The sequence below is a fragment of the Oncorhynchus nerka genome, linkage group LG9a (assembly GCF_034236695.1).
Source record: "Oncorhynchus nerka isolate Pitt River linkage group LG9a, Oner_Uvic_2.0, whole genome shotgun sequence".
Taxonomy (NCBI): domain Eukaryota; kingdom Metazoa; phylum Chordata; class Actinopteri; order Salmoniformes; family Salmonidae; genus Oncorhynchus; species Oncorhynchus nerka.
In genome coordinates this window covers 63,342,089-63,361,017 of record NC_088404.1, presented here as the reverse complement: position 1 = coordinate 63,361,017, position 18,929 = coordinate 63,342,089, and the positions used below count along the sequence as shown (strand labels likewise).

The 18,929-nt window shown below is 41.1% G+C and overlaps 1 protein-coding gene across 1 annotated transcript in view; it reads left to right on the top strand.

Moving 5' to 3' along the window:
- brsk2a (BR serine/threonine kinase 2a) overlaps positions 1-18,929 on the top strand; it is an 88,681-nt gene that overhangs the window by 12,894 nt on the left and 56,858 nt on the right. The window contains exon 4 of the mRNA XM_065022163.1: positions 5,151-5,182. Coding sequence (XP_064878235.1) covers positions 5,151-5,182 — 32 coding nt within the window. The remainder of the gene's footprint in view (positions 1-5,150; positions 5,183-18,929) is intronic.

Here is an 18,929-nt window from a genome sequence, read left to right as displayed (position 1 = left end):
TGAATGCTAAAGAGGGGTCCGGATGCACCAACACGGGCGCATTGGTGAACAGCTCCTTCAGACGACTGAAAACTCTGCCCGCCTCTGCTGACCAACGCAAGCGCACCGGTCCTCCCTTTAGCAGTGAGGTAATGGGAGCAGCCTTAAACCTCCGGGAGTAATTGGCAAAGCCTAAAAACCGCTGCACCTCTTTCACCGTGGTCGGAGTCGGCCAATTACGCACGGCTGTAACAGCGTCACACTCCATCACCACCCCGGAGGTGGAAATACGACCCAGGAAGGAAACGGCCTGTTTGAAGAACACACATTTCTTGGCCTTGCAATACAGGTCATGCTCCAACAGTCGCCCAAGTACCTTACGCACCAGAGACACGCGCACCGCGCAGAATAGATCAAATGTCATCTATGTACACTACCACTCCCTGTCCGAGCAGGTCTCGGAGAATCTCGTCTACAAAGGATTGGAAGGCAGCTGGACCATTTTTCAACTCATAATGGCCAGATGTAGTACTAAATGCGGTTTTCCACTCATCTCCTCCCCGGATACGCACCAGATTATACGCACTCCAGTTTTGTGAAGAAGCGCGCCCCGTGAAATGATTCCACAGCCGTAGCGATGAGAGGTAGTGGGTAACTAAACCCCACTGTGATAGAATTTAGACCTCGATAATCAATGCACGAACGCAGACCTCCCTCCTTCTTCTTCACAAAAAAGAAGCTTGAGGAGACGGGTGATGCGGAGGGCCGAATGTACCTCTGTCCCAGCGATTCAGCAACTTATGTCTCCATAGCTACTGTCTCCTCCTGGGACAATGGGTACAGGTGACTCCTAGGAAGTGCAGCGTTCTCCAGGAGGTCTATCGCACAGTCCCCTGGACGATGGGGTGGTAATTGAGTCGCCTTCCTTTTACTGAAGGCGATAGCCAAATCGGCATATTCAGAGGGAATGCGCACGGTGGAAACCTGGTCTGGATTCTCCACCGTAGTCTCACCAACGGCAACTCCTATACACCTGCCCGAACACTCCTCTGACCACCCTCTAAGAGTCCCCTGTCGCCAGGAAATCACTGGGTTGTGCTGAGCTAGCCAGGGAATTCCCAACACCACTGGAAACACAGGTGAATCGATAAGGAACAGACTAATCCGCTACTTATGACCCCCCCTGCGTTACCATTTCCAGTGGCAACGTTGCCTCTCTGACCACTCCTGACCCAAATGGTCGGCTATCTAAAGAGTGCACGGGGAAAGGTAGGTCTAACGACACAATGGGAATCCCTAGCCTTAACGCGAGCCCACGATCCATGAAGTTCCCAGCTGCGCCTGAATCGACTAGCGCCTTATGCTGTACAGTTGCAGAAAACCCAGGAAAAGAGGTTAACGCAAACATAAGACTGACAGGAAGCTCTGGGTGAGTCTGGTGCTGACTCACCTGCGGTGACCGAGTAATCCCGCACAAAACAAGGGCAGGTAAACTTTAAATACTTTAATTAAATAAATGTATCTTGCTAATTCTATCATAGTTCTAAAAGGTAGACATCACACCTTTAGTATGCTTTGCGAAATATCAAAAAATGTATTATGGGAGCTTGCCTAAGCTACCCACAAACATTTTTACACTATTCTGCCTCCACATTTTTGGCGCCTTGGCGATTCACCCAACGAAAAGCAGCTGTACTAGTCTTCTCGTACAGAAAGACTAAAAACCATTGCATATGAGAAATGCACACACAAAAGGACACAGGTGAAACTAATAAGACAAAACAAACAGACAACGAAAAAGGGAACGGTGGCGGCTAGTAGGCCGGTGACGACGACCGCCGAGCACCGCCGAACAGGCAGGGGAGCCAACTTCGGCGGAAGTTGTAACAGGGATGGAGCTAATCACAGGCAAAATCCTTGCGGAAAACCTGCTTCAGTCTGCTTTACAATCGACAATGGGAGAGGAATTCACCTTTCAGCAAGACATGAACCTACATCTCAAATCTCCACTAGCTGCTTACCAAGAAAACATTGAATGTTCCTAAATGGCCAAGTTACAGTTTTTAATTACATCTTTAAATCTGCTTGAAAATCTATGGCAAGACTTGAAAATGGCTGTCTAACCATTATCCCCAACAGCTTGACAGTGCTTGAAGAACTATGAAAATAATAAATGGCTAATATTGCACAATCCAGGTGTGTACAGCTCTTAAAGACTTACCCAATAAGACTCATTTCTGTAATTGTTTCTACCATTTTTAATTAAATCAGTGAGCTGAACAATTATATATTTTTTATTTAATTTAAATCAATCTTTAATATTTTTTATTTTATTGGATTGTTGCCAAGAACATTGTAACAATACAAGGGATATGAATACTTTGCCTGGTACTATACTTTCAGTGCCAATAATGTGTTTGAAGTTCAGAGAAAGTTGACATTGATAACTCTTGTTTAGTCCACATAAGGAAACATGCAGAGAGTATACTTTTTCATATCTCAATTTTTTTTAAATTTAAGTGTACTTTAAAAAAGAAGTATATTTAACTTAAATGTCCACAAAATATATTTCAAGTATACTTTCAAAAACTCATGTGCAAAAAAATGTATATTACCCAGCCTCCTTTTCTGCAGCTGAAGTTTTAGTTGTTATTTTTTGACCTTACTGCAAAACAGCCCATACAAATGCAATGAGCAACGTATTCACTACATGGAACAGCAGATAGTCCATCCCCGAAATCTGAAAGAAGTTTGTTCTGAAGTGTCTGTCCTATATCTAAGATATACCGTACTTAAAAATATACAAAATATACAAATGAAGTTCGATTTAAGTATATTTAAAATGATCTAAATTGGCCCTGAAGCAAACATCCTAGCGTCTCTTCCAATCATCTCATCCTGTCCGTCTGTACACCCAAATTAAGTGTGTGTGTGTATGACTTCCAGACTTATTAGAATATCATATCATAGAGTGGTTCATCATGGGTGGAATAATACCCTCATCAAGACGACAGGAGAATTAGCAGACACACACACATACACAATATTTCAGTTTGAAATGCAGGGTCAAATCAATCAGTTAATCCAATGAACCCAGATGCTCAATCACGTACTCAACGTATGTAAATTCAAGAAGACTATACTTCCAGAGGGGCCATAAAAAAGGCACTGTCAATTCACTTCTCAGGGGATTGTCTTTGTGCTTCAACATTGAGACTCTCTCTCGTTCGCTCTCACACACGCACATGCACACGCACATGCACACACACACTCACAAATCTTTGGATTCGATCACTTTGTGGGGGAAAGCAACAAGTTCCTTGAGAGATTACTTCATAGGTTCCTTGATCTGAAACCTTAGTTCAATATAGCAACTTGCTATTCTATGTCCTCTTTAATAAAGTCTATGGCAGCAGCAATTGCTATAAGGGCACAGAGAATCAGATGAAAAAGCAATTTATATTGACAATGACATTCATAGTCCACTGCACTGGTCACACCTTGGGTTCATTCTATGGGTTGTCTTTTCTTTTTATTGTTTTCTTCTCTGTTTATCTCTTTCTCATGGTCCTCTCAGACAATGAGCTGTAGTCTTTCTGCCCACGGGGTACTGGGCAGAGGCCAACTCATGGCACTGCTCACCAGCGCAGAGAGAGAGAGAGAGAGAGAGAGAGAGAGAGAGAGAGAGAGAGAGAGAGAGAGAGAGAGAGAGAGAGAGAGAGAGAGAGAGAGAGAGAGAGAGAGAGAAATAGAGAAAGAGAGAGAGAGAGAGAGAGAGAGAGAGAGAGAGAATGAAATAGAGAATGAAATAGAGACCACCTTTGAGCCAGAGGGCTTGGCAGGGTTAGAGCAGTGTGTATGACTGTGTATAATGCTCTGGTCTGACTTCATTTCTCTCTTTCTCTCTGCCATCTCCCATATTGTATTACTGTTTAATATTACAGTTTTTCTCAATTGCTAAAACACAATTTCTGAAACCTTGCTCCATTTCCTGAAAACGTTAAACACAAAACCTCATCTTCAAGCACTATTTACAAACCTCTGGCTCCTCTTGCAAAATGAAACATTCGCCTCAAAACAGTTTTACCTGTGTTCAAAATCAAACACTGCTCTCAAATCATAAACAAAGTGATAAAAATGATATACACTCTCAAGCAGTCAGTAAACAATACACCGAAAAATAGAAAACACATTGCTCAAAACATACAATTCTCAGGGAGAAGTACATTTTTAATCAAAAAAAATATTCATATTTTTCCGTCATTGTCTTTTGATGAACGAAAAAATGTTCTATCATAGTAGCTCAAAATTGATCAGAAATTACTACTCTGCTTTGCTCTTTGCAATTTGTTTTTTTGTTCTTCCTCCTCCTTGTAGCCCTATTTTTACAGTACTGTACCCTGCATCTCACAAATTTGTCCTGAACCTGCAACCAGTCAAAATCTTTTGAGCAGTCAGTACTGTTAATAAATGGAAAGCACAATGTTCAGGGCCATAAAATGTGTCCATTGTACAGTATACAGCCTACTGCACTGTACTATAGTATCCATTCTCAGACTTTCACCTTCCCACCTTCAACAACCTGTTTGCTATCTGAACTGGCTTATATTGGTTGTGTCGCATCATTTCAAACAGGTTAAATCAATTTTGAGTGGTTGTGTTCAATCAATGACATATGTTCTCTATTTGTATTTGATTGTTGCCACTTGTGTTTACCAGTATGGATGACATGGGCATTAGAGTGCAGAATGTGTTTTGAGAATGAGAATGTGTTTAGAGTTTTGCTGAAAAGTCTAAGTGAGATCTGCAAATTGTGTTTTACCATGTGAAATGGTTTAAGGTATTGACAACAGACTGCATAATTAGCTAAATGAGTCTTTGTTCAGTCAATGGGTTTTAGTGTTTTAGCAATTGAGAAAAACTGTAATATTGTATTGTCTTTTAAAATCGATAATGTTGTGATAATTTTGTTTGATTACTCATGAAATGGGTAGTGTTTTTTAGGCAACAGTCTGAAACAGGGAGCTACTTGTCCAATAAGAAATGCACATTTTAGTTTTCCAAAATGTTTTAAAGCATTTTGCTACTGGGTGCCCGGATGAAAATGACCAGACTTGTGTATGTGTAAATGGCTTGTGTGTTTACATTTCTCCTTTCTTTCTCTCCTACAGTTAGAACAGATTCAGAAGCACAACTGGTACATGTGAGTGTACTTTTCTTTTCTTTCTTTTCATCCTAATGTTCTCTCTGTGATTCGGGATTTCAAAGGGGCAAAGGAAGAGTTCGGATAAATTGGATAAAAGTAGTCAAAGGTGGGGAGACGATGGTGATGGGAGGGAGGGATGTCTCAGTTGGTCTGGGTTAAGAGGAGGAAGCAATGGAGCGGGAAGCGCGCATTAGAGAAAAGTTTGTTTTTGTGTGAGTGCTTTTGCGCGTGTGTGTGCGTCTTTTCTGATGAATGGCCTCGCCATATCAGCAGCAAGGACAGAGATCCAACACATCTACTGGCTTCGGAGGGAGGGAGAGGGCGAGGAGAGAGAGAGAGAGAGAGAGAGGATAATGGGGAGAGAGAGCAGAGGAGAGATAGAGAGAAAGAAAGAAACACTAGAGAAGCCGGGCCTCAAGGGACCCCACTTTGAGGCAATGAACAGTCACTTTGACTGCAACATTGGAACAGTCTAATATATACGTTTCATTTATGCTATCAGAAAAATAATATTTTGCTTGTGTTTCTAAAGGTCTTGGGTAACAAAAAAAAATCATAGAACACAATGGCATTTTTATAAGTTTATGTTACTGTAGGCAATCTGCTGCCTCACATGTGGAGGGCATGGAACAGCGGTTAATCTTGGAAAAAGTTTTTAAATAGAGTTAATTTCTTTAATTTCGAGAGTTACTTGATGAAGGTAAGTGTTTTGGAAACCTCAGAATTTGCTGTTTCTGATACCATATAGGAATCAAAATGTCTTACCTGAATGTGACTCTGTAGGAAGATAAATTAAAGTTAATGACTGGCGGTGACAAGGGGTGTGGCGGAAATGTTTGTTTCCAAAAATGACGCTAATTCTGTTTGTGATATCAAAATTCTAACAACATACAGAGCCTTCAGAAAGTATTCACACCCATTGACTTCTTCCACGTTTTGTTGTGCTACAGCCTGAATTTAAAATGGATTCAACTGAGATTTTGTGTCACTGGCCTACACACAATATCCGATAATGTCAAAGTGGAATTATGTTTGTCGAAATGTTTAAAAATTAATTACAAATGAAAAGATATTCAACCACGTTGTTATTGCAAGCCTAAATAAGTTCAGGAGGCAAAATTTGCTCAACAAGTCACATGACGTATGGTCCAATGTCTCGCAATTTTTATTTTGTATTTTTTTTAACTAGGCAATTCAGTTAAGAACACATTTACAATGACAGCCTACCAGTGAACAGTGGGTTAACTGCATTGTTCAGGGGTAGAACGACAGATTTTTACCTTGTCAACCTCGGGGATTTGATCCAGCAACCTTTCAGTTACTGGTCCAACGCTCTAACCACTGGGCTACCTGCCGCAAAGAAGGGCACCTATAAAAAGCAGACATTGAATATCCCTTTGAGCATGGTGAGCACCCTAACAAAAGAGAACCCTTACAACGCAAGAGTGTATTTTATCCCTGGAATTCAATCCAGATTAGGATGGGAATCCTTTGGCTGATCCTTGCACTCTGTGACCTTGTCGAATCCAAACAACCATATGTACTAACAAGCGGATCCCCAGTGGATATCTTCCTGCGCTGCCAACCAGAGAGTGTACATCCGCCTAGACGCTGAGAACGTGTACCGCAAACACATTCCCCCCAGCGCACACTTGAGTTGGGCTGGGACTGATTGGACCGGACAAGCAGTTAAAGGTTCACCCTTTTTGAATGTTATATTGTTTTTGTGCATCTCTGCGTGATGTTCTATCTATTTCCTGGGTCATTTCATGTTTTCATGTGTATCTGAGTTATTGGTGTTCAAGCAGGCAGAAATCCGTCCAGTATGACATAGCACTGTGTTAGTCGCTCTCACTACACTGGAAGTTAATAGGATGACTTTTAGATAGCGAAAACATCTATCATACATGTCAGATTTCAATACCGGCATATGCCTTAACGGGAGGGTGTATTTTTTCGAATGAGCCATGGACCATATTTTTGCAATATTCCTACCTCGAGAAATTTTTTATTTAAAGGAGGGTCTAGCACATTTTTCATATTTGTCTGCCTCTTCAGTCCAGGGTGCATTGCATGGTGCAGTTGCCAGAGATGTTATGGAAATACACAGTTAGCAGAGGTTATTGCGAGTGTAGTGAAATGCTTGTGCTTCTAGTTCCGACAGTGCAGCAATATCTAAAAAGTAATATCTAACAATTCCACAACAAATACCTAATACACACAGATCTAAGTAAAGGAATGGAATATGGATGAGCAATGACAGAGCGGCATAGGCTAAGATGCAATAGATATTATAGAATAGAGTATATACATATGAGATGAGTAATGCAAGATATGTCAACTTTATTAAAGTGGCATTATTAAAGTGACTAGTGTTCCATTTATTAAAGTGGCCAATGATTTTAAGTATTTATGTAGGCAGCAGCCTCTCTGTGCTAATGTTGGCTATTTAGCAGTCTGATGGCCTTGAGATAGAAATTGTTTTTCAGTCTCTCGGTCCCCGCTTTGATGCACCTGTATTGACCTCACCTTCTGGATGGTAGCGGGGTGAACAGGCAGTGGCTCCTGGTTGTTGTCCTTGATGATCTTTTTGGCCTTCCTGTAACATCGGCTAGGTAGGTGTCCTGGAGGGCAGGTAGGTTGCCCCCGGTGATGCGTTGTGCAGACCGCACCACCCTCTGGAGAACCTTGCAGTTGTGGGCGGTACAGTTGCCGTGCCAGGCGGTGATACAGCCCGACAGGATGCTCTCAATTGTGCATCTGTAAAGGTTTGTGAGGGTTTTAGTTGACAAGACAAATTTCTTTCTTCAGCCTCCTGAGGTTTAAGAGGCGCTGTTATGCCTTCTTCACCACACTGTCTGTGTGGGTGGACCATTTCAGTTTGTCAGTGATGTGTATGCCGAGGAACTTAAAACCTTCCACCTTCTCCACTGCTGTACCGTCAATTTGGATAGGGGGGTGCTCACTCTGCTGTTTCCTGAAGTCCATAATCATCTCCTTTGTGTTGATGATGTTGAGTGAGAGGTTATTTGCCTGACACCAACTCCGAGAGCCCTCACCTGTCTCGTCATTTTTGGCAATGAAGTCTAATACTGTTGTGTCGTCTGCAAACTTGATTGAGTTGGAGGTGTGCATGGCCACACAGTCATGGGTGAACAGGGAGTACGGGAGGGAAGTCCAGGACCCAATTGTGCAGGACGGAGTTGAGACCCAGGGTCTCAAGTTTAATGATGAGCTTCGAGGGTACTATGATGTTGAATGCTGACCTTTAGTCAATGAACAGCATTCTTGCATAGGAATGATTCTTGTCCAGATGGGATAGGGCAGCGTGATGGTGATTGCGTCGTCTGTGGACCTATTGGGGCAGTAAGCAAATTGAAGTGGGTCTAGGGTGATATGTAAGGTGGAGGTGATATGATCCTTGACTTGTCTCTGAATGTTCTTCATGATGACAGAAGTTCCAGTACCTTTGCATTCTTGAGTACAGGAACAATGGTGGCCATCTTGAAGCATGTGGGGACAGCAGACTGGGATAGGGAGAGATTGAATATATCCATTAACACACCAGCTAGCTGGTCTGCACATGCTCTGGGGATGCGGCTATGCTGGCGTTTGGGCCGGCAGCATTGCGAGGGTTAACACATTTACATGTCTTACTCACTTTGGCCTTGGAGAAGGAGAGCCCACAGTCCTTTTTAGCGGGCCGTGTCGGTGGCACTGTATTCTCCTCAAAGCGGGCAAAGAAGGTGTTTAGTTTGTCTGGAAGCAAGACGTCGGTGTCATTGACGTGGCTGGTTTTTCTTTTGTAGTCTGTGACTGTCTGTAGATCTTTCCACATATGTCTTGTGTCTGAGCCGTTGAATTGCGAATCCACTTTGTCTCTTTACTGGCATTTCACTTGTTTGATTGCCTTGCAGTGAGAATAACTACACTGTTTGTATTCGGCCATATTCCCAGTCACCTTTCCATGGTTAAATTCAGTGGTTTTCACTTTCAGTTTTGCGCGAATGCGCCATCTGTCCACTATTTCTGGTTAGGGTAGGTTTTAATAGTCACAGTGGGTACAACATCTCCTATACACTTCCTTATAAACTCACTCACCGAATCAGAGGAAACATCAATATTATTCTCTGAGGCTACCCGGAACATATCCCAGTCTTTGTGATCAAAACAATCTTGAAGCGTGGATTCCGATTGGTCAGACCAGAATAGGCCTTAGTCCGAGAACTTCCTGTTTGAGTTTCTGCCTATAGGAAGGGAGGAGCAAAATAGAGTAATGGTCAGATTTGCAGAAAGAAGGGCGGGGAGGGCCTTATATGCATTGCGGAAGTTAGAGTAACAGTGGTCCAGTTTTTTTCGAGCGTGAGTGTTGCAGTCGATGTGCTGATAGAATTTAGGTAGCCTTGTTCTCAAATTTGCTTTGTTAAAATCCCCAGCTACAAAAAATGCAGCCTCAGGATCTATGGATTCCAGTTTGCAAAATATCCAGTGTAATAAGTAAAGAGAATTCTCTTGGGAGATAATACGGTCGACATTTGATTGTGAGGAATTCTAGGTCAGGTGGACAAAAATACTTGAGTTCCTGTATGTTGTTACAATTACACAATGAGTGTTTAATCATGAAACATACACCCTTCTTATTCTTCCCTGGGAGATGCTTATTCCTGTCGGTGCGACACACTGAGAATCCAGGTGGCTATACCGACTCCGACAGCATATCCCGAGAGAGCCATGTTTCTGTGAAACTGAGTATGTTACAATCCCTGATGTCTCTATGGAAAGCAACCCTTGCCCTAATTTGTTCTACCTTGTTGTCTAGAGATGGGACATTAGCGAGTAATGGGTGGTGTGGGTGGTGTGCACGCATACGAAGTCTGACCAGAAGACCGTTCTGTCTCCCTCTTCTCCGGCGGGGTAGTTTTTGGTAGGCCTCTGGAATCAGTTCAAATGCCCTGGGTGGTGCAGACGAAGAATCCGCTTCGGGAAAGTCATATTCCTGGTTGTAAGTGCTTGTAAGTTGACATCGCTCTGATATCCAATAGTTCTTCCCGGCTGTATATAATAACCCTTAAGATTTTCTGGGCTAACAATGTAAGAAATAATACATAAAAAAACAAAATACTGCAAAGTTTCCTAAGGACTAGAAGCGAGACTGCCCTCTCTGTCGGCACTATCTTTAAGGGGAAAATAGGCATGTTTCTCAACATATACACTGACTATGAGAAGAGATTGCGTGACTATTAGCTTAGCAGCCCTATCCCCCAGATAGATCTTCTCATAGTCAGTCTATATGTTGTGAAACATGCCTATTTTCCTTGAAAATACATAATGTCACGATTTCAAAGCTATAGGATATTACAGATGGCAAGTTAATTATGTCAGATCTCTGAAAAGATTTGTAATGTTGTACTTCTTGTTGACGAAATCTGTGCTAATGTTGTGTTTTTGAGCTAGCACCTAATAGATTCCCATTCACTCCTTGAAGAAGAGCGCTCCTTGTCCCAGAATCGCTCAGTATGCAGCGTGCGGCCCATTGGCGTAGCATGGGCAATGTTTCCCATCTCCTCAAAAGTATATCTGCCGATGCGAATATCAGGCTCCACTCTGTGAGGCACATCAATCTGTCGATTGAACATGGTGGGATTGTTTAGGCGATTTTACAGTCAACTAGCTACTTTACATGCTGATATTGTCTTTGGTATTATTGTGTGTAGCTACGTTTGCTTGCTAGCTAGCCAGCCAGTCCGTAGAAAGAGCATTGCATTGTGGATTTTGTGGTCGACTTGAGCTACAACAATTTTTCATATTGCTACCAACCTTATTGTAATGCTAAAATGAAAAATTTGTTCACAAACAATATTGTTCTCACATATTAGTGTTATTTGGCACTTTAAATTAAAGGAATGAGTGGTTTTGGGTGGATTTTTCCTTTAAGCATGCCCTGCTAGATATCGATCACATGTTGGCACAACTTAAAAAATTCACCAGGATTAGCAGAGCCCAAACGCAATTCTTTGGAGCTTTACTCTCAATAGGGGCAGCGGTAGGGACACTCCTCTTTTTAGGTACCACTGCCATCTATACAGTCAGTCTGGCCACTATCAAAAAGAATGTTAGAGAACTAACAGATGAGCTGGCCCTAATCCAACAACAGCTGAAGGCCCAGTCACTTAGGTTGCAACATGTGGGAAAGAATTTCCAAGACACTATTCTTAAACCCTTAGCCAGTGATGAGCGCTGCCGTGCAAGACTGACAACCATGTGACCACCATTTAGGTGGAGATGGTAGAGACATGTGGCTTGTTAACACACCATTCACCTCCACACAGAAGGTTGGTGGCACCTTAATTGGGGAGGACGGGCTCATGGTAATGGCTGGAGTATAGGTGGAAGGGTATCAAATACATGGTCTCCATCTGTTTGATGCCATTCCATTTGTTCCGTTCCAGACATTATAAGGAGCTATCCTCTCCTCAGCAGCCTTCACTGCACCTCCACTCCATTCAATCACCCAACATGCCATTCCAAACTAGACAGTCTTTGTTAATGAGCCAGAGGGACTAATTGTCCACTTAGAAGACCTAGCGCTGTACCAGCTCCCCAGGGATAGGCTGGACACAGAGATTGAAATTGCGAAGCGATGCAAAGCGCACTCTTGAACCTACTGCTCAAGACCAAATTATTTAAGGGACAGATGGTCGTTGATCTTATTCTTCTTAATGACGGCCTGATAATCAGTCCCGCTCATGGACAATGCCTGACAGTATTTTGAATGCTACCATGATCCTTGGTTTCATTGCCCGTGGCATGTGCTCTTACTACTTTCGTAAGCACACACATGCAATGGTGGATGTAATGAGGACTTATACTAGAATCTCTAGTGTCGGGCCTGAGTTAATACCAATCTTTGGTCTGCTAGCGTGGGTTCCTGAGACCCTATAACTGTTACAGCTTCTGCTTCCCTAGCTGCTTCCCCAGAGGTCTCCAGGTCAGCCCTGTAGGCCTCCCTAAGCTGATGCCCCTGGGCCTTATGACCTTATAAGTAATCAACAATTTGTATTAATGCCTTAAGGCCAGGCACAACAGGCTGAAATGAAATTTTTTTGCATCTACCTATCAATTTTGATATTTGTTGGTGTTTTGGTCCATTATTTTCAAAAAGTATATTTTCTTTATTTTATCACACTAGTCATTAACATTTTTATGAATTTCAACCACTTTAAAATGGACATTCATCAATCTTTTTAAAGCTCACTGCATTCAATTACGCATAATGTAAAAGCTCATTTCATAGAGTGTTACAAACTGGACTATGTTTAGTAATTTATTTTAAAGAGATGGTGATTGGGTCTAATTAGGCGTTTGGCACTATGAATTCAGTGTACTTGTCTTTAATTGCCATTTCCCAACAGTCCCACACTGTAATGGTCCTGTGTGTGTAGCTGGTGCAGAGAGTCAGGCGCAGGACAACAGAATTGAGTAATCAACGTATTTTACTCAAAATACAAAAAATACACAGCAACATAACGAGGAACAAAGAACAAAGAACAATCACTCACAAACCAAACATGGGGAACAGAGGGTTAAATAATAAACAAGTAATTGGTTGAGTGAAGCCAGGTGTGAAAGACAAAGACAGAACAAATGGAAAATGAAAAATGGATCGGCGGTAGCTAGAAAGCCGGTGACGTCGACCACCGAACGCCGCCCGAACAAGGAGAGGGACCGACTTCGGCGGAAGTCGTGACACACAACGCCAACTAATTTTTCTCAGATTCAGAAGCATCTGCATTCAGCAAATATTGTGTGGTTATCCTTTGATATTTTCTCTAGACTTACCCACAGGGGATTGTTGATATGTTATAATTTTCTATTCTAGATAACATTTTCTTTGAAAAAATGCTCAAACAATGCATTTTACGTGCATGTCTTTAGTATTTAAGATTTTTTTTTAAGTATTAATCCATAATCTGCGCTGGACAAGTCCGGTCCTGGAGTGTCATAACAAATTGAAAATCAAAAATGTAGGCATCCAGTCTCCAGAAAAATATATTTGCACGATATGCAAATATGCACATATTTAATGGAATAGTGGCTCGTTTGCATGTTTTAATACAATATTTAAGAAAAGTTGTAATACAAACAAGTATTATATTTGAGTTTACGTTCAACTGGTAAAAGTTGTTTGTGATATGAATAACGGAAAAAAACGTACCTTATGAGAGTGAGGTGCCTGGACTTAAAGCAACACACCATTTAAGTAGGCAGGGCACATTAGACAAATGTCCTAATAGAGTCCTTTAGCCAAATGTATGGATGATATAAAAATGAATGAGACAAATGAGACAAAACAATATGAGAATATGGTCCCTACTGAAAGGCAAGGAAAATGAGACCTTTCCAGCTACATGATCAAGCTGATATCGGAGGAGCTTAGCGTGGATGTATCACTTGAGGATCTGGAGCAATGCCATCGGACCGGTGTGAAGCAGAAGAACATTAAGTACTCTACCCTCGCATGGTAATCTTCAAGCTGTGGAACTATCAGACCAAAGTCAATATTCTGAAGGCACTGTGGGAAAGGAGATTCAAATCCATGGCCAGGCAATTTGAGTTGTCCAGGATCTGTCTGCTAAACTGAGGAAAAAACGTAAGAATTTCATTCTGATCAGGCAGTCACTTGAGGTCTCAACTCCGATTCCCTGCAGTGCTATGGGTATGGAAGGGAACACAGAGGATGGAGTTCACAAGCGCGGATGAAGCCCTGAACAGGCTTCAGGAAACGTTTCCAGTTGAAAGAGAGCCCAATGCCCTCAGGAGAGGAAGAAGCGGAAAAAAGCATACACGGCTACATACAGTTGAGACAATATTCTTTACCCCTTCTCCCAATACAATCTAAGATTCTATTGTCCCCAAATACACTGAAAAAATATATAAATGCAACAATTTGACTGACTTACAGTTCATATAAGGAAATCAGTCATTTGTAAGAAATTTGTTAGGTCCTAATCTATGGATTTCACATGACTGGGAATACGGATATGCATCTGTTGGTCACAGATACCTTTAAAAGAGGCGTGGTAGAGGCGTGGATCAGAAAACCAGTCAGTATCTGGTGGGACCACCATTTGCCTCAGGCAACGCGACACATCTCCTTCACATAGAGTTGATCAGTCTGTTGACTGTGGCTGTGTGAAGTTGCTGGATATTAGCGGGAACTGGAAAATGCTGTCATACACGTCAATCCAGAGCATCCCAAACATGCTCAATGGGTGACATGTCTGGTTAGTATGCAGGCCATGGAATAACTGGGACATTTTCAGCTTCCAGGAATTGTGTACAGATCCTTGTGACATGGGCCGTGCATTGAAACACAAGGTGATGGCGGAGAATGAATGGCACGACAATGGGCCTCAGGATCTTGTCACGGTATCTCTGTGCATTCAAATTACCATCTATGAAATGCAGTTTTGTTCGTTTGTCCGTAGCTTATGCCTTCCCATACCATAAAACCCCGCAACCATGGGACACTCTTCACAATGTTAACATCAGCAAACCGCTCGCCCACCCGACGCCATACGCTGTCGGCCATCTGCCTGGTACAGTTGAAACCGGGATTCATCCGTGAAGAGCACACAAATATGTAGTCTATCACCTTCTATGCCAGTGGCCATAAAAGGAGAGCATTTGCCCACTGAAGTCAGTTACAACGCCAAACTGCAGTCAGGACAAGACCCTGGTGAGGACGACGAGCACACAGATGAGCTTCCCTGTGACAGTTTCTTTATTATTTTTGCGATCAACATTTTATTTTATTTCATATTACACAAAATATACAAGGCAGGATTACATTCCAAGTATTAGCTAACATGACAACACTAATATACAATACAACTATTTACATACTGTCAGGAGTGCATTAATTGAGTACACATATGACAGGAAGGAAGTAGGGTTTACAATATTATTCTCAGGAAAGAAAATGTCATCCCCCCATTCCCTTACCATGTAGTGTAGGTCCATAGCTTGGTCAAGAGTTGTTGATATCTGATAGAGATGTACATTATACATCCCCATGCATCAACTGTATTTGCCCAAGCTTTGTTTATCACGGCCACTGATCGCTCTATACGAACAATATCTTGAACATATGATGAACATGTTTGAGTCAAGAGGATTGGAGGGGTAATCCAAGCACTAATCATAACCTTTTTAACCCCGCATAAATTCTTTCTTTCTGAACCAGTTGCAGTACAAATGAAGAGTCATCATTGAACAAAAATAAAGGTGCATCTTTGTTTACAGGGAAACCCATCATTTTTGTAAGGAACTGTGGAACATGTGACCAGAACTGGGACACCACAGGACATTCCCAAAACATGTTACCAGAACTGGGACACCACAGGATATTCCCAAAACATGTGACCAGAACTGGGACACCACAGGACATTGCCAAAACATGTGACCAGAACTGGGACACCACAGGACATTCCCAAAACATGTTACCAGAACTGGGACACCACAGGACATTCCCAAAACATGTGCATTAGTGTTTCAACGGCATTCATACAGCCTCTATCACGTAACTTCTATGTATCAGCTTATAATGTATAAGCTGGTGTGTTGGGTTTTTAGAGGTAACAAATACATTTTCCCAAATGATATCTCAGTTCATGCCCCAATCCCTGCATTTCGCAGTTCCATACTAGAGTGACACCCAATGTAGAGCATTTAACAGACAGCAGGCAATCATAAGTGGCAGAGACCATTTTAGATGTTAATGAAGGGTCTATCCATGTAAGCATTTTGTGGGATGTTAACGGGGCATCCCATGGTACACCATAAGCTTTTATCAAGATTTGATTTGATTTGGTTTTGATTTGATTTAACTGTAGGTAAAGGAAACATGAATTGCCTGGAAGTGAATACATTTGTTTGAGGTCCTGGAAAGGTATTATCCCCTTATCATTATACATGACTCGCAAAGTATGCACACCCTTATCCGCCCACAATGGGTACACAAAAGGTTTATTGTTTGTCAGCAGGGTATGGTTATTCAATATAGAAGAAGATTCACAGAACTTCTTAGTCTTGCCTAAATGTTTCTCAGCGTAGTACCATATTTGTAGTGAGTTGGAAATAATTTAACCACATTTTTTTAATGCTGTTTTTACATTGATACCGGATTTGTTTTTATATGTAATCTATGCAGTGCAACAAGTGCTTCCTCTATGTCTCTCCAAAAAGCTGCAATAGAACCATTGCAGAATACTCTCAAGGATTTTATTTGGAAAGACCAGTAATGTAATTTATAATCTCGAAGAAAAACCCTCCTATTCCCTTTAACCGCGTAAGAGTATCATATCGAATGTGTGACTTTTTATAATTCTAAATAAACTTTGAGGTCATGACTTTAATTCCTCAAAGTATTTTGTCAGAGGAGACAACATAGAGAAATACAATTTTGTCGACCGAGTACATTCATTTTTTTTTATAGAAATCTTACCTTGTAATGAGATTTTAAGATAGGGCCATCTCTGCAAATCAGGGGTGATCTCCTCTTTTAGTTTTACATAGTTCCCTCTGTAAATTTGGTGGGTATGCATATGCCCAAATAAATAAAGTCTGCCTCATGCCACTGCGCTGGAGAATGCAGTACGCAAAGTAAGTAATTTCGCAGGGCTGTTAAGGGGCACAAGTATAGATTTCCCTGTTTTTTTATATCCAGAAAATGAACCGAACAGAGTAAATCATTTCAGAATCTGTGGAAGGTAAATTGAGATCTGAGAAATACAATAACGTCATCGGCATAGAGTGACAATTTATGCAGAGTACCTTTTCATATTGATGGGTGAAATAAGTGGGTTCAATCTAATCGCTTGGGCAAGGGGCTCCAAAGACAGGGCAAAGAGCATTGGTGATAATGGACATCCTTGTTTTGTGGAATGTTGTCTTAGATATAATTTTTCCTGTCTAGACAACTGCTTGGGATGCAGAATACAATGTTTGTAACATGGAGATAAATCCTTTACCAAAACCAAAGAACTCCGAAACACACCATAAATAGTTCCTTTCTAGCCGATCAAAGGATTTTTCTGCATCCAAACTAAAAGGTAAAATTAATTAAATTACCCTTTTATAAACCCAGTTTAATCATCGCTAGTTAGATTTCCTACAAGCAGTTCCAATCTGATGACAAGTATCTTTGCAAACAGATTGAGTTCTGTTGTATTAATGCTTATGGGCCTATAGCTTTTACAGTCTAGGGGAGATTTGCCCTTTTTTAACAAAACTATATTCAATTAGGTGTTTTGGTCTCTATGGAATTCTCCATGTTTTAATGCATGATTGCTAGAACCAAGAATTAGTGGCCCCACAATATCCCATATTTCAAGAAACCGCTCAGGAGGGAAACCATCAAGTCATGGTGATTTGTCTCTTTTCATAGATGTTAATACATTCTTGAGTTCTTCAAGAGGAAGTGGGGAGTCAAGGAATCCAGATTTCTCTCTGTAGAGTTTGGGAAGGTCCAATGTGTGTCATCTTACTATGTTCAGGGTCCGCCTCTGACGTATATATTTGGGAATAAAAATGCCTAAACGTATCATTAATTTCTGCCTGGTCATGTGATATTAATGTTTGTTGATGCTCATTTTCAACAAGCACAATCTGTTTTTCCAGGTCTACTACTTTTATAGTGTGAGTTGAATTAAGATGTGAGGCAAACAAGGTACAGTTTCCCCTCAAAAACTATTTTGACACCTCCCAAAGTGACTGAGGGGATGTGGCTGTATCTGTATTTTAAACTATAAAAATAATTTCAACTTTACTGAAAGTTGTGTCAAAAAATAGGGATAGGTATGTTATCCTGTTATTATTTAGATAGCTAGTAAATAAATAATTAAACAAATTTGTGTAGTACTGAGTCGTGAGTAAGACTGGGGTTTTTGCATGTGATACGGTTATGACTGTTCAGAATGATGAGAAGATGACTGTTTAATGATGAAATAGATATACCTTATAGAGTTTAATTCGGGAGATGGTAGCTCTTTAACTTCTTGCGTCGAGCAATCCCGTACCCGGGAGTGTAATCTATATCGAAGTCAAACAACCTCTTCTGTGGTGCCCCAAATCATAATAAGTTCATTGTTACATTGTTACATTGAATCAGGTAACAATTAAACATTGTTAGTTGATTAAATAAATAACAGTCATCAGATTAATGAAAGTAAAGTCACAACACATCTTAGAGTGATTTATAACCATAGTTACAAATACAAAACGTCCTGTATCATCATCATTATCAGAAGCCTCAACCTGAACACAGTTTTCTATCAAATAATATTAAAACACCTTTCATTTTGTTAGTGGCTAAGGAGTGAGCAACACATTTAAAGTATCTGTTTTGGATTCTATAGACATCAGAATGTTTTAGGTGGGTTTCTTGTATTAGGGCAATATCAACGTTTTTACATCTGATGTATTCTAAGCATTTGGTACACTTGATAGCGGAATTTAAACCATGGGAATTTAACAACATTAAGATGAGCTCACGGTTCATTAAAAACCTTTGTCATATAGAATGTATGGATAAGTGTACGACAAAACAAACAAGAAATTACATTTTAAAAACACCTACTTCAATACAAACAGGAAAAAATATTTGCGCACCATTATACATATTTCTGAACAAACTCTGACAGCTGGGGTTTAACAATAAAATAAACAAAAAGAGTAACCACCC